This window comes from Seriola dumerili, unplaced genomic scaffold (assembly GCF_002260705.1).
Source record: "Seriola dumerili isolate Sdu_G_001 unplaced genomic scaffold, Sdu_1.0 BDQW01000025.1, whole genome shotgun sequence".
Lineage (NCBI taxonomy): Eukaryota > Metazoa > Chordata > Actinopteri > Carangiformes > Carangidae > Seriola > Seriola dumerili.
Window position 1 is genome coordinate 83,884 of NW_019174280.1, and position 22,708 is coordinate 106,591.

At 41.6% G+C, this 22,708-nt stretch overlaps 1 protein-coding gene across 1 annotated transcript in view; it reads right to left on the reverse strand.

Annotated features, from left to right (window-relative positions):
* Positions 1–22,708, reverse strand: part of LOC111239764 (potassium channel subfamily K member 10-like) — a 71,795-nt gene that overhangs the window by 24,519 nt on the left and 24,568 nt on the right. Inside the window, exons 3-4 of the mRNA XM_022769673.1 lie at positions 8,357–8,474; positions 2,323–2,483 (exon numbers count right to left, since the gene is read on the reverse strand). Of these exons, the coding sequence (XP_022625394.1) occupies positions 2,323–2,483; positions 8,357–8,474 (279 nt within the window). The remainder of the gene's footprint in view (positions 1–2,322; positions 2,484–8,356; positions 8,475–22,708) is intronic.

Sequence of the window (22,708 nt, forward strand, 5' to 3'; positions counted from 1 at the left end):
ACAAAAGGGGGTTTAAACAGAAAGAGAAGCACGGGGGACTCGAACAGAGGAACTGACCCAGACAATGGGGAGCACAAAGACTAAATAGACACAATGGAGGCAAGAGTGATTGAACACAGGTGAAACACCTTAGGGCGGGGCAGACAATCAACAAGGATGGAAACAGGACAAAGACAGGAAGTCAAAACATCACAGAGAGACACAAGGAAAGTAACTACTAAATAAAACAGGGAAATGACCAAACTCAAAGTGCAAACATAATACAAAATTCAAATATAAACTGTCCGAATGTTTGAATGAAGTGTGTACCTGAAAGTATGCTTGAGTAGTAGAATTTCAAAGACATTGAAGTTTTGAAGGAGTTGTACATAGTCTCCATTCACTTACATTGTAAAAAAATGCAGCAAAAAGTTATTTTTTAAATATCATTTAAATTATGAATAGTATCAAAAGGTTTAAGGAAAGGAGACATCTCCTGAAGAAGCTGAACATTTTGATAGTTGAACGTTTTTTGTAGCACAAAGTATACAGGAGTAGTTAACAACCAAAGGAAATAAAAGGAGGATCTGGAGTATAACACCAGTGGAGCAGGTTAAGTTCAATATGTCTTGTGCTGTATTTACTGTTGTTCTGTCCATCTGAACTGTCATCTCCCTTTATGAGTATTAACAGTTTTCTCTGTGTGTGTGTGCATGTATCTGTTTTTGTGTGTGTGTGTGTGTGTGTGTGTGTGTGTGTGTTTGTATGTGTGTCTGTGAGTGTGTGTGTCTTCACACTAATAAGTATGCAGAATAATAATATATGCCTTCAATTCTATTGCATTGCAGGCACATAATAAGTATGCAGAATAATAACATGCAAGGCACATAAATATATGCCCTCAATGCTATTTCATTACAGGCAGTTAGATATTTAATGTCATTTAATGTCATATTCCTCAGATCTGTGTCTGTGAAGAGTGTTCTGCTGGTCACTACTCAGGATTGGAATGTGGGTTATAGTTAATGACTAGAGAGGGACAGGGGAAGGGAGGTTGGTGTGTGTGTGTTCATGTTTGGCTCAGAGAGGCCAGGATCCACACCTTAGTGACAATCAATCCTTTTGGTGTTACTTTTCTTCTTTAAGAAACAATCAAATATCAATAGGCAGGGTCTTATTATTACAACCTGGAGATTTTACCTATGCTCTCCAGTTTGCCTGGTGTCCATTTGTTGATCCTCTGTAGTTGACCCTTTGACCCTTGGTCTGGTTGAGTTTCTCTCTGACATGCTAACAGCATGGTCTGTCTGTGAGAGAAGGGTCCTTTGTTTTTGTTTCTTGTCAATTTCATAGTTTGATTGTGGGAAGAGTAACAACGTGTCAATTTTGGGTCTGTAACTCTGCATGTCCTTACAATGAACTTCTTAACGGCTTGTGCAAGGAGAGCTACATCCTTCCATTAAAAAGAACAAGTAGCGAGTCCCCCTGTAAACAAGTTCACATCAAAATACAAACAATGCCTCCTCTTCCTGGGCCCTGGTACAGTAGGTATCTGAGCTTTTGCAGTGGGAATATAAATGTTATGGGACACATAGTAAAGAGGAAATTGTGCCTCAGATTATGGTTAGCAATGTATTTACAGTGACATTTTTGATGTTCAGGAATGAAGAGCTAACAATCTGGGTACTTACAAGGATTTTATACTTTAACTATTTTCTAACTACCAAGTTGATAATAAATGTATTTCAGGGAACAGTATGAGACAGTAAAGATGCATCTTGTGTCCGTACTGAAACGCTGTAACATGGCCATACTGCTGTTTATTAATTTTTCACAATTCATTACTGTGTTTTCCCGAGGCAAGCCTCTCCGTCTCCGTGCCCCTATCTGACATCAACATCAGTTATGCTGCAAACCTTCCCTTAATTCACCGCCATCTCTCTCAAGAACTTTGTACAAAGTGAACAAAGACAAAACACGTGTTTTGTCTTTCATGAAAAGGGTTAATAAAATTAATTTCCCCTCATATAGCAACCAATGAAAATTTCCATAAGATAAAGTTAACTGTGTCACATTCTGACATTAACTTTAAATAACTGAGCCCCAAATCGTGATACAGGCCTCAAGATGTTCCATAAAATGGGTGCAGAGCTTTCAGCAGCTGTCACTTCAAACTGGACCTAGAAATATCACTAGCCTTCAGACATTTGAACACAGGGTGCTCAGTGTGTCCTCTTGTCTGTCCTCATTTTAAACCAATGGACTACATTAAAATATCAATCTAATCACCATATAATTTCCACAAAGCTGAGTCTACAACAGGTCATTTACAGTGTGACTCACCCGGAACATCTTCTCCACTTTGGCAATGCTTTTGACAAATATGGTGCCAAGCTGGTCCCCGACACCTGCCAGCAGGAATCCAAACAGCGGGATGCCAAATATTGCATAAAGAATGCAGAAAATCTTCCCTCCCTCAGTGCTCGGGGCAATGTTACCATAACCTGGAGGAGAAAAGGATAAAAAAAGGTGTTTTTTACAACTACATGGAGCAAACAAAAGCACTCGGCATTTACTTACACACCATGACATTGTCTGACAACATCAGTTAAAGACTGAGCTATGATTTCAGCTGTATCTACTGTTGGGTCTGAGCTCTACCTCATGAGCTGGACACCAAATATGTTGGATTTCGGTTGTCTATCAATGTATTGGCTATCATAAATTAAGAAAAATATTAATATTAAAAATATTAATGTTAAATAATAACTTTAAAATGAATTAAAGTCCTCGGGGCACCAGCCTAAACTAATAGGCAAAATAGCCAATATGGTTTTAGTCTCAATTTATTACCATTAATCTGGAACTCTGATTAACAATCAGTTTACTAACTATAACCAAATTACCAAATCAACAGTAAGTTAAAGTTGAAGGATTGGAATTCTACAAAGTAGAGGTTGGCAATATTCACGCTTGTGCAACATTAAACATACCAGTAGTTATACTTAAAGGCATTTATTTACAATGAAGCAGAGTAAAACACAATGTCTAATCTAGTATATACAGGTGTGTGTTAGGCCCAGTCAGTTAACGTTACCCAGTCCTTGGAACAAACAAAGAGGTCCTTTCCAGAGTTGGTGTAAAGTCCAGTGAGTTGGGAGGCTTCCTAGTGGAGTAATGTCCTGTCTGGCTGTGTTGCTTTGCTGTTATCTCCTTTGTTCTCCTCAAAGAGTTAGCTGTTCCACGCTAACTCTGCTATGACTCCTGTTGCTTGGAAAATCAGCTGGCCTTGTGTCGTAGCTGCTGATTCTGAAGAGAATTTGGTTCACTCTCAGTTAATCTGAAGCAGGTCGTTGCTGTTGAGGAGAAGAGTGTTTGCAGGCAGCAATGTCAAAATAGCTTTGTTTGCCAGAATGGGGAACTCCTTGGCAGTAGCCAACCAAAAACTGACCAAAGGTAGATCAGCAAAGCTTAGCTTTAAACCACGGTTTTGTCTCAGTTCAGTTAGTTCCTCCTGCTCCTGTAAAGTCATGTCCTTTGATGCTGAGCTATATGGGTCCCTAACCCAGTCAAGGCATTCAGTGGAGGCTGAAGAGAAATAAAATGACATCTTCTCCTCAAGAGTTTTTTAATGTTTAACTATTATCTCACACAATGCAGCAGTGTTAACATCTTGCCATTGCTTGGTGATTGTGAACATTTCAAGATTGCCACTTTCCACATGTTGTTGCCAGAGTTGCACCTTTGAACGGAATCCGTTTATTTTATCTGTACTTGTAAGCAGGTTTTCATTTCGGCCTTGCATTCGTGTGTTCAGTTCATTCAGATGATGAAAAATATCTGCCAGGTATGCCAGCCTTGCACACCACTCATCACTTGCAAGCAGCTTTGCATAATCAGACCTCTCATTTGTCAGAAACACTTTAAGTTCCTCCCACAGCTCATACACACGGGCCAAGACCTTGCCGCTTGACAACCACCGGACCTCCGTATGAAACAGCAAGGCTTTATGCTCCGCTCTCATTTCCTTACACAAAGATGCAAATATGCGACTTTTCATGGGTCGTGACTTTACAAAGTTTACCATGCGCACAACATCATCCAACACAGGAACTAGGTCTGCTGGTAAAGTCTTGGCTACGAGGGCCTCATGGTGTAAAAAACTGTGCGAAACAATCCCATCTGGGTTTCTTTCCTTCACTCTGCTTACAAAGCCTTTGGTGCGCCTGACCATGGCTGCAACTCCATCAGCGCAGACACTCGTGCAGTTTTCCCACTTAAGTCCTCCTTGTTCAAGATATTCTGATGTGACGCGAAAAATTTCCCCTCCTGTTGTTTTTTCTGACAATGCCTTGCAAAAAAGGAAGTTTTCTCTGATTGTGTCTCCATCCACAAAACGCACATTGGCCAAGAGTTGAGCATGTCCACTAATATCAGTCGACTCATCAAGTTGCAATGCAAATTTCTTACTGATACGGATCTTTTCCAAAACCACACTTTCGATGTCTGCAGACATGTCATCAATACGTCTGGAAATTGTGTTATCTGAGAGAGGGACTTTGGCTATTTCTTCAGCCGCTTCAGGTCCGAGCATCTCATTTACAATGGCTTTGCAGGCAAGTATTAATGTCTCTGCCACAGTGTGCAACTTTTTTGACTTAGCTACAAGTTCAGCAATGTGGTAGCTAGCTTTAAGGGCTCTCTCATTTACCTTTGTGGTTTTTCTCATGAAAGTTGCCTGTTTCTCCGTGTGTTCACGCAGGCGAACAAAATAGTCCGCATTCTTGTTTTGAAGCGAAGGGTGTTTCGTTTGGAGATGGTGTTTAAGCTTACTTGGGACTATAGCACTGTTGGATAGCTTTTCACCACACACCAAGCACAACAGAGTCGGTTTCATTGCATCCCCAGTGAAAGTAAATCCAAATGAAAGATAGCTTTCGCGGTATTGCCTCGTGCCAGAGACTTTGCTTGAGCTACCCGTCTTTGCTTTCTTTTGACCTCCACTCATACTTGGGCCTTCATCTGGGCCCAAATTTTGTCCAGGGTCCAGTTCGGTGTTAGCATCTTTCCTTTTCAAAAAATTCTCCATCACTGTCACCGTATAGTCTCGCTAGCCACAATGCCACTGTCACTGCCACCTGTCGCATCCATACATCACTAATTCTCTTGTCTCAAAGTACAAAGCAATTAGCTACCTGCTGCCACCTACTGATATGGAAGAGTATTACATGGTTTCTCTGCCGATCACTAGACAGCACAGACACTCGACAACAGCACATTATTTGCGGATAATAATTAATTTGTTTTCAAAAAATATTTTTTAGACCAATTAGGTGAAATTGGATAATTTCCCACGGCACACCAGACAATATCTCACGGCACAGTGGTTGAAAAACACTGGTGTAGAGGTCATTAAGGTCATGCTGATGAAAGGGGTGGGTGTGGGAAAATTTAATGTTGTAGACTTTCCCAAGGGAGAGATGTTAAAGATGCGCACTGAGGTGTGTGTGTGTGTGTGTGTGTATGTGTGTGTGTGTGTAGTGGTGGAGTGTGTGTGTGTGGTGGTGGAGTCTCCAGACCCATCTTCTACACTACTGCATCGTCCTCACAGATGTTTAACATCAATCAGGAGATTAATGAGCCCACAACTGACTTCAAGAAAGCAGCCTACATCAGGAAAGAGGGACGAGAGGCAGCGTGCATTAGCATTTACAGAAACACCAGCAAAATAATTGCATCCCCTGCCTTCCATAATCCTGGCCAACATCCAATCTGAGGAATAAAATGGACCAGTTACATGGGAGTAACAGTCATCTACGTGAATACAGGGATGCCTGTCTCACAACATTCATGGAAACATGGCTCACTGACTTGGACTCTGGTACTTCCTTGGACATATATGGTTTCTGGGCAGTGAGGTAACAGGGAGGGGTTGTATGTCTATACATCAATCGCAGATGGTGCCACACTTTTACCATGCAACAGCAGTTGCGTGTGCCAGATATAGAGCTATTGTCCATGTCGTTGAGGCCCTTTTATTTCCTAAGGGAATTCCCTCAGCTGTTTGTCACTGTTGTTTACATTCATCCTAGGGCCAACACAGAAACAGCAGCAAACACCATCTTCAAAGTGGTGTAGACACTCGATTCCACCTCCGATGATACCCCCTTTATTATACTGGGAGATTTTAATCACTGTAACCTTCAGAAAATGTTGAATTGTTTCTATCTAGGGCTGTCCCAAACCATTTTTCTTTAAACGATTAATCTAGCGATTATTTTTTTTATTAACCTAACAGTAATTTTATTGCAATTAGTTTCCTCTTTATGTGCTTGTGCATGACTGTTGCGCTAGAGTGATATGCCAGATGCACTTTGCAGAGTCTGCAGACTACCGCACTGTTGGTGTCAAGATTAAAGTATTCCCAGACTTTGGAGGACCGTGTGCGAGCCTTTTTTGCCGCGTGTTGCTCCACACTCTCCATCGTACTGCTGGTAGACGCCGCCATGTTGTTCAAATAGATTACACAGATGCAAATCATTCATGTAGTCATTGACTTCAATTACGTTACCGCGTTGTCCCAGCCCTTGCACTGCGCTTGTATCCGGGTAAACCAAAGACTATGGATATAAACGGTCACATTAGAAAGTTCCGGTTTTGTTCTATGAACATTTACCCTGTGTGATTTTACGCGACGCGTCGACACTAAAATTCCACGTCGAATAATTTTTATAATCGACAACATCGATTACATCGGATAATCGTCCCAGCCCTATTTCTATCAATTTGTTAGTTGTCCCACATGCCACAATAAAACCCTGGACCACTGTTTTGGCTCCAGAAAAGGGGCATATAAGTCTATAAGTCAGACCCTGTCCTGGGTTCCTTCAATCACAACATTGTGCTTCTTCTACCCGTCTACAAGACTGTGTTGAGGAGGGAGAAGGTGTATAAGAGGCTGCTGAAGGCCTGGAATGAGGATTCCTGGTCAGTGTTCACAGAATCCTCAGACAATGTTGACAAGTTGAGAGATGTTACGTGGAGCTGCACCTCTTTTTGTAGAGACAATGTCATTCCTGCCCAAGTTCTCAAAATTTTTCCTAATAACAAACCATGGGCTTCCACATCAGCCCTGAAGGGGTCTGATTCGGAAAAGAAAAAATGCTTTTGATGAGGGTAATGTTCCTGAACTTAAAAAAAGGAGCTCAGTTTGGAGATCAAAAAGGCTAAACTCAGGTACAAAGATAAAATTAGCTGAAGCTGAACTGAGCAGTAACAACTTAAAGGAAGCCTGGAATGGCATGTAATCTATGACTGGATATGATGACAAAGTCAATAGAAACATTGCCCTGGCTGGTTTTAATGCAGACAGTTGCTTTGGTTGTTGATACCACAAGTGTGCAAAAACACTTCTGACTTACCAAGTAAGTAAATATTGGCGGTCAGGGTCTTAAAACCTGTGCTGAGCAGTTATGTAGCATCTTTCATTTTATTTTCACTCTATCTCTTCAGAAACAGAGGGTTCCTATGGAAGCATTCTACAATTGCCCCTGTTTTAAGGACTGAAACAACAACATTTAATAACTCAAGGCCAATTGCAATAACATCATCCTTAATCATGAAGACACTTGAGACGCTAATTAAAAAAGAGGTGTTATAGCAGGTGGAGAAATCCCTTGATCCCCTGCAGTTTGCATACAGATCTGGCAGAAGTGTGGAGGATGCTAATATCACACTACTAAATCTTCTGTATCACCACTTCGAGCAGAGAACAGCTCAGGCCAGGCTGGTGTTTATAGATTTCTCTTCAGCTGTTAACACCATCCAGCCACATCTGTTAGCAGAAACGCTAATTCATCTTTTTAAACTGGATTTGAATCTAGTTGGCTGATTTTAGACTTCCTGACAGAAAGGTCTCAGTGTGTGAAGGTGAACCAGCTTTGTTCCTGCTGCTGTTCAGTTGTTAAATAGCAAATAGTGTTTAATTTTTAAGCTTATTTACATAGACTGCTTACTTGACTTTTGAACTTTGACCTTGATGATTGTGTGAGGGACAATAAAGACACTTTGAACTTTTGAGATCCTGGTTAAATAAAGAGGACAGAAGTAGAGGAAATACCTGCAGTCATCAACTGTTATCTACATACATCTAATAAACATCATGATGTGGACTTTTGTAATTACAGAGATCATGTGGACCAGACTTCACTGATATAAAATAATAATGATACATATAATGAATTCTCCCCAGAAACTGGTTTAACTTAACTCATGCTTACCATCCATACTTAAATTATTTTAGAAAAGATACAGGTGTAATCACTGTTGATACATATCATTTCTCCAAAGATGGTGGATACAGCTGTAACCATGGTACCTATGGTTGTGATGACTGTTCCAGCAAAGAAGAAGGCACTGCCCAGATCCCAGTGGCTGGAGTTGTAGGAAGTGTCACCGATGGGATTCACTCCAGCATTCACAGCTTCCACAGAGTGCTGCAAGGAAAAGCAAAGACAGAGACACATGAGAAAAGCTTCATCCTGCTCTTGTTATATAGGACTGTCTCTTACTGTTATCTGGATTCAGCAGACTCCTCCTTAGTGTCTGCTGGGCTCTGAGGAGACAGGGTTCACCCCTAAATGCTATCAAATCATCTGTTTGCTGCTGGTGTTGATACTGCTGTAGTGTAGTTGTTTATAGTGTTAACTATTACTCAAATGTTTTGGATCACACAAACAAATCCAGATACATTAAACATAAGGTTTAGACAGAACACCAGGAGCACCTGTCTGTACAGGATGATGTGAATAACTGAGCAGAAAATCCTACCATGGTTCAGCTTACACTGTAAGGGGGCACCAGTCCTCAGGGAGGACAAAAATGAACTATTTCATTGATTAATGGGCTCAATCTCATATGAGAACACTTGACGATCTTTAGTCTCTACTTCAAAATAACACAACAGTAAAATGACTGAGTGTAAAAAAGAAATTTATTAATAGACTACAAACTACAAATGCTTTAATTTGTATTTACATGAGGTTTGAAGGAAAACATTGTTTTTTCAAAAGGGTCATACATGACACAGAATTTCAAGAATGAAAACTCTTGCTACCAGGCATCAGCACATAATAGCATATCACCTAAATATGCCTCTATTTTTCGGACCCCACACACAAGCCTCAAGTGTCACCTCTGTCCAAGTTGCTACTCTGCCTCAAGTAGCAAAAGACTTCATAGAGACCAAGCGAGATAGCCAAAACATATACATTACATCAAAGGTCTACATAGATTACACAGAATATGCAAATGGAGTGTTTGTTTCTACTGGCCAGGCAGGTGGACTTTCAAAATTCAGCAGGATTGAACATGTACTGCTTGTGAACAACTCTGTTTCCTTTCTTTGCAGGAACTACCAGTGCTGGTACAATGAGCATTTAAGATCATTTGAGCTGACATCACCAGATAAGTTGTCCACCAGCTGTCAGAACTAAATGACACAGTAAGTCTCACAGCATTCACAATCGATGGACACTTGCTGTTAACACAGAAGAGATTTATTCTGATCAGAGACTTAGAAGATTTAAAATGTGTTTACAGATAGGGGCCTATACAGCCTCTCAGAACTGTCTGGACAAAATTGATATTCACAGAATACGCCTCCAGATATCTGTGAATAAGCTGAAGTCAATGATAAAAGAGAAGTTCAAGCTAGACTTCGACTTCTGTCTATCATACCAAGACCCAGACTTTGATGGGCAGCTATGTTCCCTTGTAGACATTGTGGAACTTCCACAGAAGACTGTGCTAAAAGCTATACGATCTGAGAGCGATGCCAGGTCAGTAGCATCAGATGACACAATAATATTATTAATAATATAAGGGCTGAATGATGGCCTCAAGATTTTCCAGTGCCCACTTTTTCCTATGAATTAGAACTGATACTTGGGAAGGGAAATCTTACATATGAGAGAACAGGAAAGACTCTACAATTATCTAGGGGAGAAAAGCATGACATCCTTGAAACCCTTGTGGCCAAAATGCACAACTTCAAAGCACTCAAATGATAAGGAAGTTTTAGAGGTAGCACAAGCACAAGCATCCTTGTCTAAAAGAGCCAGGATCTTGGACAGGGTGATATGGTTGGAAAAGTCTGAAGTTTAAGATAGGGAACTTCTGCACTAAATTGAGTCGGGCTGGGTTTCAGGAGGTAGCTGTAAATTCTGGGAATGGGGGCAGAAACAACTCAGACAAACGATCTCCTCACACTAACATCAAAAGACCCAAGAGGGCAGAAGTGAATTTCCTTACCAATTTCCCAAGATGTGAAAATGCTGCAAGCCTTGAACAACTGAGACTTCAAATTGTAGATGAAGTTAAGATGAGTGACAAAAATCTTGTCATGATTATGAAGTTAATGCAAACCACCTTTGCCTTGCGACGCAAAGAGATTATCAGTGATGACGATCCTGTTGTGAGATCCTGGAATGCTGGCCTGCCCTGAAAATTGAGTCACAGGCTAAAATGTTTTCCTTAGTACACATATTTGAGCAGATGTATTACATTTATTTCCTGTATGTGGCTCTTTCAGTGATAAAGTTTACTTAAATTTACATCATATGAGTTGGTAGTGTAAGGATTTGCATGTTTTCCGCTAAATCTGAGAGTCACTTAGTTTTGCAATATTTGTCTTTTTTTCCAGAGCCACATATATACTATACACATGCACTCAGACTTAATCACTCATTTTATTTGTGCAGATCTGTGCCGAGTTTCATAGAATTACCAACGTGAACCTGAAGAACCACTTCTATGACTGACATGCCCCCCGTCTTCAGAACCTTTTCAGGAAGAAAGCTGCTTGCACAGGGAAAGAGTCTGAAGTTCTGGGTCAGCTCTTCAATATTTATGACCTCCAGGTCTTTTTGTTACACTTCTTGATTCCTGATAAATATAGCACAGTGGATTTTGGATTTATCTTTAGTTAATGATGCAGTGTGTAAGATTTAGAGGGCTATATGGAATAAGACAGAAATGGAATATAGTATTCCTAATTATGTTTTCATTAGTTAATGATCACCTGCAACTAAAAATTGTGAATTCATTAGCTTAGAATTATTCAATTAAATTCCCATAAAGAGGCCACAGGGGGGAGGAAAAAACTTCCTTTAACAGGAAGAAACCAAAAATGTAACACGAGTCAGATCGGACAGTGACTCAAATTGCGTAGAGCTACAGAATTTCTCTTGGATCCTACACACGCTTTAAACTGTCATCTATGAAGACATGGTAGGATAATACATAGTATTATGTGGCTGTAATGATTAGCATTCACAGTAAATCGAGAATATGTACTCATTGAAAGAGCAAGTTGACTTCCAGGTCAGACATACTGCTGTTCTTCGTGCTCTCCCTGCCTATCTGTGTGAGGATGATTCAGGTTTTCTGAATACCTGTGATGTAAGTTACCATATTGTTTACAATATATTATATGTCATTTCATGGAATACAATTGATCTGTCAAAGAGTTACATTGTTTTGTTGTTCCAATGCAGAATTTAAGTTATATTTATTTTCATCAAGTAAAACAGTTAATCTGCACCGCTGACATCAGAGTTTCATTGTGTCTATGAGGACTAATTTCATTAACTTTTTTTTTTTTTTTTTTTTTTAATCTCACTTGCCTCTCAGATCTAATTCAGGATCTAATTGCAGGTTTTGATTATAACCATTAGAATTATAGAAAAGTAATTGCAATTTCATGGAGTGTGATTTATTATCTTTGTGGCTCTCTTTGACAGCCACAATTTTTTTTTATCAATCAGGCTTTGGAAATTTGTAGCAACAGATAACGGTTCTGTCATTGCCTTCAGGTGACACGGTCTGATGAACCAAACATTGAGGGCACCCCACTCAGACTCTCAATGAGTGCCAGTTCAACAGATGCCACCTTCTTCTGCCCCAAGAAGACTGCAGTTATGATTGAGGGTAACATAATTATTGATTCCCCCACATTGGCTGATGCTTTTGTCCTGCTCTCTGCACTCATCTATGTGCTGCATCTGAGTTACCCTAAAGAGTTGAGCAACATATTTGACTTCACCCAGAAAGTCTTGATGGTTTGGAGGATGGGAGGTTGAGGCCCAGAGTGTTGAGTCTTAAAAATGACCTTCTGGCAGTTGTGTAATCTTACTGTATGCACAAAATTGCCTTCCTTTAAGACTTAATTTGCACTTGGACTTCCGTTACTTTAAGGGAATACCATAAAGCAATAAAAAGGAGTTTTTTGTTGTAGTTTTATTTATTTTGAAAACATTTTATAGATCTGTTTTTAAAGTATTCTTGTTCAACTTGTTTGAATATGTTACTGCTCAAGTTGAATGATGGCGTGTTTACACTGCAGTTTCCATATCTTTGATGTTTATTTGTTCATAAGGCCAATACTGGTAGTGTGTCAAATCACTTAGCAGAATTGTTATGGCAAATTAAGCATTAATATGATACCTTGACTTTGCAAGGTATTTGATATGCAGACTTAACCATCTGGTTATTTCATCCATATACAGTGTCTCAGTTGATTTTCTAGGCATTAATATTATTAGGATATATTAAGAGTGACAAACCATTGTTAATCCACTCAGTTTAGGCCTTTTCACTATATTTGCAATACTGTTATATTTCTAATGTTGTAAGTGAAATGTTCCTCTTTTATGGAGGTAATACAGGCAGGGCAATATCCAGACATTTTTGCAATAATGCTTACACTGAGGTAGATGTCTTAATATCTTTGTATTATTAAACTATTTTTCACAAGGCTGTAAATTATTGAGCAAAACAGTTTACTGTAGTAGTTAATTTGTTACTTTTGGCATCAATGTGTAAAAGTGCCAGGAATTAAAATCATTATATGTATTAGGAATTCATTGGTACAAAGCATGTCATACTATGTTGTTGGAAAGTGGGCAAAATAACGCTCCAAAGTTAGGCATTATTTTGGCAAGGGGGTCCCTTGACATCTCATCACAAGATAAGTTAATGAAAATGGCATCTATGGTACTGACAGGTCTTCCCTCTGCAGACATGCCTACTTTAACGTGTATGTTAATAACATTCAGTTTGGGTAAAAACAATGCAGTTTTTTGCATGCAAGTAATAATGTGTTACTTTTTAACCCTATCCTGTAATGGTGTAATTGATTATTTCTGCATGCTGTGGCCCTAAAGGTATAATGTGTAAGATTGTGCTACTTGATCCACCTCCACAGGGGGCAGCATTTCACTTCTTCGCCCCTTTGCAGTTAATCATGTTGTTGTTTTCCCCATGTTCCTTATAATTTATCATTTATATGTGCATTTATTGTTGATAGTTAAAATTGTTGATAGCACTGAAACAAATTATAAGTACAAGTAATACAAACAGTATGTTTTTATTTACATATACAAATTTGAAGGCAAGGAGATACTGCATGATACATAGGTGTCAGGCTACAGCAGCATGAGGAAGGGATGATCATCACAAAAGCAGAATCAAAAAATAAGGTACATTGCCAGGTAGGTTCTTGGTTTGGTGATTGGTGCAGTATACAATAAACATATTAACAAGAAATAACAATGAAAAGGTAAAATACTGCAACAGTCAAAAAGATAAATATACAAAGATACACATATTGAAAAAAATAAAACTATGAAAAAAAAACAGCAAAAATGTTGACAAAACTCCTGCTGAGCAGGATGTGCAAAAGATCACAGTATAAACAATATCTGCTCTGTCCAGGAATAATACTCCAAGGTATTGGAGTATGTGGTTGTTGATTGATGAGATCAGATGCAGAAGATAAGTAAGTGCTAGTCCATCACTGGGGATGACTGGACTGGAATTCTGGTCCTGATACAGACAAACATGTAATAGGACAATTTGTTTAGCTCATACAAGTTCTTCTTCAAACATATTAGGTCTGTTGTGTGTGTATAATAAGTGGTAAGGGTGAATATGCTAAAATAAATACAGCATTAGGCAGTGGATCCTGAACCTGCTGGTTCTGTATCAAACAGTCTGTTTGTCTTAATTGTAAAAGAAAAGTTACTGACACATCTAGCTGGACAACAGCCGCAGGAACAGGCTTAATTCTATTACATCGGTAAAACGTCTGTCAACATCATCAATCATACATTTATGCAACTTGAAGTGTTTGTCACTACGGTTTGTTATATGTCATTTGACATATATGTCATTTGCACTAATGATACTTTTCGCTACAGACCAACATTAGATGTTACTCACCAGTCTAAAAGAAAAGTTGCAGCCCGGCATCAAATCACATCTATTTACCCGGAGCTGTCTCTAGTGGTGGAAAAACACACCAGGATTCATCCGTGTTTTGCTTCTTTGCCATTGAACGTGGTTTCTTGTTGGAGTGGTCCTTCAGGATGCAGATAAATATCTCTTTCTATGCGCTTCAGGCATCTCTGCATTTCTGTGATGCTAGTCGGGCCCTTTTTATTTATTTATTTTTATTCCGGACTTAGCGTAACTTCAAGCTTTGGAAGAAGCTCTTCTTCTTTATGGGACTGAGGGCAGACTAGACGCTACACTGACTCTCACAGCATCTAGTGTCATAAAGTGGTATTACAACATGGCCCAGGACACAGCTAGTTGGTTAGCATGCTTATTTCAGTAGAGATCTCTGAAATACAATAGATCAAGATCTTGGTCAATTTTTTGAACATTTTAAACTCAAATTCTGGCCAGATCTGGCCCGACTTTAATCTCAAAATTCTGTCAGAATTCTGACTTTAATCTCAAAATTCTGAGAAAAAAAGTCAGAATTTGAAAAAAAAAAAATCATATTCCTGTTCCTCTTCCGTAGAGACTCCTGTGGATCCAATGAGCCTAATTGTAGTCATGTGTACTCATCTTAGACCCCACTGTAGCTATTTCATTATAGTGAGACCATTTATACTGTTATGAGACAATGAAATTATACAATGTAAACAAACACGAAAACAAAATCACGGGGAGCAACTGTTGAAAGTGCTGACTTGAAAACTTATTTATTGCTTTTTGTTTTACTTATTACTCTTTTCATATAATATGTGTGCATGTGTATCTTCTTATATGTCTATACATATGTGTGTATGAAATATACCTCCCTGTACATATGTCTTGAATAATCTTGAATATATGTGTACATATGTACTGTATGTGTAAACACTCTTCTTCTATGTGCGTATATAAGTATATAATATAATTCTTGAGCAATCCTGACTATATGCACAATACACACACACACATAGAGGAAGACGTTTACACATACATATGTACATATATACTCAAGATTATTCAAGAAATATGTGTATATACTGTATGTATGTGTAAACCCATACATTATATATATATATATATATATATATATACACACATAAATATGAGTGTGTGTATAGGGTATTCTCGTCTCGTCGTCTCCCGCTTATCCGGATCCGGGTCGCGGGGGCAGCAACCTCAGCAGAGAGGTCCAGACAGCCCTCTCCCCAGCCACTTCCACCAGTTCCTCCGGGAGAATCCCGAGGCGTTCCAAGGCCAGCCGAGAGATATAATCCCNTACATATGTCTTGAATAATCTTGAATATATGTGTACATATGTACTGTATGTGTAAACACTCTTCTTCTATGTGCGTATATAAGTATATAATATAATTCTTGAGCAATCCTGACTATATGCACAATACACACACACACATAGAGGAAGACGTTTACACATACATATGTACATATATACTCAAGATTATTCAAGAAATATGTGTATATACTGTATGTATGTGTAAACCCATACATTATATATATATATATATATATATATATACACACATAAATATGAGTGTGTGTATAGGGTATTCTCGTCTCGTCGTCTCCCGCTTATCCGGATCCGGGTCGCGGGGGCAGCAACCTCAGCAGAGAGGTCCAGACAGCCCTCTCCCCAGCCACTTCCACCAGTTCCTCCGGGAGAATCCCGAGGCGTTCCAAGGCCAGCCGAGAGATATAATCCCTCCAGCGTGTCCTTGGTCGACCTCGAGGTCTCCTCCCGGTGGGACATGCCCGAAACACCTCCCCAGGGAGGCGTCCAGGAGGCATCCTCACCAGATGCCCGAACCACCTCAACTGGCTCCTCTCGACATGGAGGAGCAGCGGCTCTACTCCGAGTCCCTCCCGGATGACCGAGCTCCTCACCCTATCTCTAAGGCTGAGCCCGGCCACCCAGCGGAGGAAACTCATTTCGGCCGCTCATGACCATAGGTGAGGATTGGAACGTAGATCGACCGGAAAATTGAGAGCTTCGCCTTCCGGCTTAGCTCCCTCTTCCCCACAACGGACCGATTCAGCGCCCGCATCACTGCTGACGCCGCCCCAATCCGCCTGTCGATCTCCCGCTCCATCCTACCCTCACTCGTGAACAAGATCCCGAGATACTTAAACTCCTCCACCTGAGGCAAAGCCTCCCCCCCGACCTGAAGCGGGCAATCCACCCGTTTCCGGCTGAGAACCATGGCCTCAGACTTGGAGGTGCTGATTTTCATCCCAGCCGTTTCACACTCGGCCGCGAACCGCCCAAGTGAGAGCTGAAGGTCGGCGTTCGATGAAGCTAGGAGAACCACATCATCTGCAAAAAGCAGAGACGAGATCCTCCCGCCACCGAAACCAAACCCGTCCACCACCCGGCTGCGCCTAGAAATTCTGTCCATAAAAGTTATGAACAGAACCGGTGACAAAGGGCAGCCCTGGCGGAGTCCAACCCTCACCGGGAACAGGTCCGACTTACTGCCGGCTACGCGAACCAGACTCACACTCCTTTGGTACAGGGATTTAATGGCCACTAACAAGGGGCCATCCACCCCATACTCCCGGAGTGCCCCCCACAGGGTGCCCCTGGGAACACGGTCGTAAGCCTTCTCCAAATCCACAAAACACATGTGGACTGGATTGGCAAACTCCCATGCTCCCTCCAGCACCCTAGCGAGGGTAAAGAGCTGGTCCACAGTTCCACGCCCAGGACGAAAACCACATTGCTCCTCCTCGATCTGAGGTTCAACTATCGATCGGACCCTCTTTTCCAGTACCCTGGCATAGACCTTACCAGGGAGGCTGAGGAGTGTAATTCCACGGTAGTTGGAACACACCCTCTGGTCACCCTTCTTAAAGATGGGGACCACCACCCCGGTTTGCCACTCCAAAGGCACTGCCCCCGATGTCCACGCAATGTTGCAGAGGCGTGTCAACCAAGACAGCCCTACAACATCCAGAGCCTTGAGATACCCAGGGCGGATCTCATCAACCCCCGGGGCTCTGCCACCGCGCAGTTGTTTCACTACGTCGGCGACTTCTGCCCCGGAGATTAGATCATCCATCCCCAGGTCTCTTGGCTCTGTTTCCTCTACGGAATACGTGTTGGTGGGATTGAGGAGCTCCTCAAAGTATTCCTTCCACCGTCCCACTATATCCTCAGTTGACGTCAGCAGCTCCCCGCCCCCACTGTAAACAGTGTGAGCGAGTTGCCGCCTTCCCCCCCTGAGGCGCCGGACGGTTTGCCAGAACCTTTTTGGAGCCGATCGATAGTCTTCCTCCATTGTCTCACCGAACTCCTCCCACGTCCGAGTTTTTGCCTCAGCAACTGCCGCGGCTGCACTCCGCTTGGCCCGCCGGTACCAGTCAGCTGATTCCTGAGACCCACAGGCCAACCACGCCCTGTAGGCCTCCTTCTTCAGCCTGACGGCTTCCCCCACCGCCGGTGTCCACCAGCGGGTACGGGGGTTACCGCCACGACTGGCCCCAGCTACCTTGCGGCCGCAGCTTGCAACAGCCGCCTCAACAATAGCAGAGCGGAACAAGGCCCATTCGGACTCAATGTCCCCCACTGCCCTTTGGGACGCGGTCGAAACTCTGCCGGAGGTGTGCGTTGAAAATCATCTTGATGGTTTCTTCCGCCAGGTTTTTCCCAGCAGACCCTCACAACCCGTTTGGGCCTGCCAGGTCTGCGCGGCGTCTTCCCCCGCCATCTGATCCAACTCATCACCAGGTGGTGGTCGGTTGACAACTCTGCTCCTCTCTTTACCCGAGTGTCCAAAACATGCGGCCGCAGGTCTGATGATACGACTACAAAGTCGATCATAGACCTGCGACCTAGGGTGTCCTGGTGCCATGTGCACCTGTGGACATCCTTATGCTTGAACATGGTGTTAGTTATGGCCAAGCTGTGACTAGCACAGAAGTCCAATAACTGAACTCCGCTCGGGTTCAGATCAGGCAGGCCGTTCCTCCCCACCACACCCTTCCAGGTCACACTGTCATTGCCCACGTGAGCATTGAAGTCTCCCAGTAGGACAATGGAGTCCCCTTTCGGGGCACTTTCCAGCACCCGTCCCAAGGACTCCAAAAAGGGCGGGTAGTCTGAACTGCTGTTCGGCGCATAAGCGCCGACAACAGTCAGAACCCGATCCCCGACCCGAAGGCGCAGGGACGCAACCCTTTCATCCACCGGGGTAAACTCCAACATACAGGCAGAGAGCCTGGGGGACACCAAAAAGCCCACCCCGGCCCACCGCCTCTCACCCGGAGCAACTCCAGCAAAGAGGAGAGACCAGCCCCTCTCAAGGACGTGGGTTCCGGAGCCGGTGCTATATGTCGAGGTGAGGCCGACTATATCTAGCCGGTATCGCTTGACCTCTTCCACAAGCTCCCGCTCCTTCCCCGCTAGAGAGGTGACGTTCCATGTTCCACAAACCAGTTTCCGTAACCGAGGATCGGACCGCCAAGGCCCCCACCTTGGTCTGCTGCCCAATCCACAATGCACCGGATCCCTCTGACTCTTCCTGCAGGTGGTGAGCCCACTGGGAGACGAACCCATGTAGCCGGTTCGGGCTGGGCCCAGCCGGGCCCCATGGGCTAAGGCCCAGCCACCAGGTGCTCGTCCACGGGCCCCAACCCCAGGCCTGGCTCCAGGGCGGGGCCCCGGTGTCCCTCCGGGCCGGGTACTCGGGTTCTTGATAGTATTTGTCATAAGGATCTTCTGAACCATTCTTCGTCTGGCCCTTCACCTAGGACCAATCTGCCTTGGGAGACCCTACCAGGGGCAAAATGCCCCCGACAACATAGCTCCTAGGGTCATTAGGGCTCTCAAACTCCTCCACCACGGTAAGGTGACGGTTCAAGGAGGAGTATTCCTACCTGTAAATATTTCTAGTATAATATTGAATCTTTTTTAAAATTTGTTATTGTCATGTACAGAGATGATCCCACAGGCCATAGGACTGCTGCCACCTGGTGGACAAAAATTGAACCTGACACCTGGAAGTGAAGTCCTGTGGTGTGGCCCTGTCAAGAGTGGCACGCCTATGGCCATTTTTGACTATTGTTGTAAATAGTTGTATATCTGAATTTTACCCTTACATGTTTTACACTAATTAGGAACCCCTCACACTCTGTGAGGCCTGTAATACAGTTCAATGGTGTACATGAAATGTTTACACAAAATTTTTATTATCAATTATCATTATTATTATTAAGAATAACATAGTTAATGGAAATCATCTATGGCCACACCTGATTTTGTTGTAAATAGTTGTATAAAGCTTGATTTTAACAAACATTGGCATGGTGCACTTTTTAAAATGTGTTATATTAAGGCAAAATCAAAACTATTCAAAATAGCCCATAGACTCATAATGTGTGCTTACTTTTATTCTTGCATCTTACATCATGTGCTGTGGTACAGTGGATGTATGGACATCGGCTGAGGAAACTGAGGTCATCACATGACTCACTATCACAGGGTGAGGAGCCTTGGAGGGGAGATCATCGGTTTCAGCTGTACCTCAAGTTCTATTTCCCTTAAGTCTCAAGTATGACTCCTGTTGCTAACTGTTGTTAACCAATTAAATTTTAGAAGAAACATATAAGAAACATATCAGACAAAATAGAAACTAAAATGAGGCTGGAATGAGAATATCAATTTTGTCTCCTAAACCATAGAAGAGCAAGCTTTGTGCAGAAAAAAATTACTCTGGGAGGTAAATGTACTTCATTACTTGCTATGAGTGCCTTTATGTTGTGGTCAACATGAGCCTGACAATAATATCAGATAGTATAAAAACTAGACACTACATTTTGAAACTGCACCACTTAATGAATGTATAGTTAATGAATAATCTGATTGTGTGGCTGTCACCAGGGCATTAAAATTCTGGAAAGTTATGGAATGTAAAAGCATACATTCCAGACATAGGAAGTCTGGAATGAGAATGTCTTTACATACATTAACATACATTTAATCTGGAATCATGGAATTTTGTATTTTAGTAACTTGTGTACTCGCATATAAAATATTACATGGATGTAAATTCATTTTACAATCAATTAATTAAATACAGAAATAGAATACTTGGCATGGATGTAACTCCGTCTGTAGACTCTAACTTAGCGGCTACCAATGCGTAAAATAGCTAAATTATATGTAGTTTCAGTTATTTTGTTCTTAATGATTAAATAGTGTAAAAATTAATGATAATGATCTACACTGCATAGCAGATTGATTTGCCAACTATGTAATGCCTGACTGAGGACTGATGTCTAGAGTCAGCTTCAACCAACAACAGCTATAAAAAGTGAACATTAGCTTGATCATGAATATTATTTGGTAGCCTATTACAAGGTGAAAGCGTGAGATCTTTATCTATCTGTGCTTGCATAATGTTGTACTTTTATAGAATGGCTATGCTGTCCTCTTAGCTTTTATTTTGAAATATTTACTTTTACTTATGTGTCACCTGACTAGTTTTCTTCATTCCTCAATTCAACAAGGAAAAAGAAAAAAAGGAATTTGCAAACACCAGAATTGGACCACTTCTTCTAATTCAATGTTCTCATTTTCTCATATTTTGTTGAAACAGAAACAGAGAATATAACTTGTTTTCTTGTTTTTGTTTTAAAACAATGAAGCAAAATGCCTGAAAGTACATGGACCATAATTACCCACTCATCTCTGAAACTGTGAGTCGACGAAAGCCGAGAGTGATTGCTTCGGGTATTATTTAATTTCTGACTGTGACTTTAGGGGTTTGTGGATTTTCATTTCGAGAGTGAACTAAACTGACCGAACTTCTTTGTTTGAATTTTGTTGATTGGATCCTGGGAAACCCTGTAGAGGATATTTTGATTTATTGGATTGAACTGTGGCCACCGGGAAAACCCAGGGTGTGTGTTTTTTTCGATTTTCTTAAATTCCATTTTCATCATTTTTGAGTCTGTGTGCTGTGTGGCTGAGTCCATTTAAAGAGAGTATTTTTCTTTCACTGCTTCTGCAAACCATTATCACTGTGTGTGTTTGAGGTCATGTGACTGTAACAAACCTTTATAGGGTTTGTTATTTAACAGACTTATTAATCAAACTGGACGAAACCGCTACACAGCGTACAGAGAGATCTGTGACAGAACAAAAGACTAAAACTGAGTAAGAGTCATTATTATTGTGCATCTTTGTGGATAACAGCAAACAGGGAAATGCATTTGTTGAGCACAGAATAGAAAGACAGTCCCACTATACTGAGGATGAGGCACAAATATAACACTGTATTGCAGTAACTATAGCAGTTTCTTAATTAGTGATTCTTAAAACAGGATCTATGCACTTTAAATGTACAATGAGATGGTAAAGCTGTTGTGTTCATCCTGTTACATAAGACTCTGGCTTCTTATCGGTGTGCCCTGCATAGTGTATGATTTTGGCTGAAGTGCAGGGAGGGGGCACAGAGACCAGGATGATATCAGTGATATCACACTCAGTGCCAGTCTGCTCTCCAAGTGTCCATCCTGGCAGATGGAGACTCAGTGTAATGAGCCCCGCTCAGGGTGTGACAAATAGCTGTGTCCAGCTGAAGGACAAACACACAAGGACACAGCTGACCTGCCTCATCCAAACACTGAAAGTTACTAGGTGTAGTTTAAAGTCAGTTGGTATTTATTCAATACTGAATGACAAAATTTCTAGATATTACTTAGTAGTTCCTCAGGTACTGCAAAAATAGGACCTCTAACCCTATCCCTCCCAGCGATGCATTTTTACAGCAGAGGTGCTTTTTTGGCACACACCAAACAACAACACCAAACAACAACAAAACAACATCAGCTTCTCTTGGGTCATAATAAAAGGTTGCTGTATTCAGCAAAAGAATTTATCAAAATGGACAGCAGTTCCAGTTTGCGAAAAAAACATTAATTTTACGTCACAGGACAAAGGATTTTAGGTCACTGGACCTCCAATGCCTCAATCTGCGGCAAGTAATGTGTAAAAACACTAAAGTCACAGACGTGTATATGTATGGTGTCATTGTGTGTGAATGCAATTAAATGTGGACACACATAGAAAAAATAGCTGCACAGCGCAACCTCTGGTCAGACACTCCAGGGAACCTTTAATGATGTTTAACATGTTTTATATGTTTTGACATGATTTTTAACATGTTTAATATGTTGTAATATGATGTTGAACATATCATCAACAGGACTAAGCCTCTGTGGTACACGCACTACCAGGTGATTTTTCCAGATTATTCATAGACATGTCAGCACAAACTGTTGTTAACCTGCCATCCTCTGTGTATTGATGAAACTACGACGCTGTCCATGGTGCTGAATTAACAGACAGATTCATACAAACTCCTCATCTGACATTAAATTGTCTCTG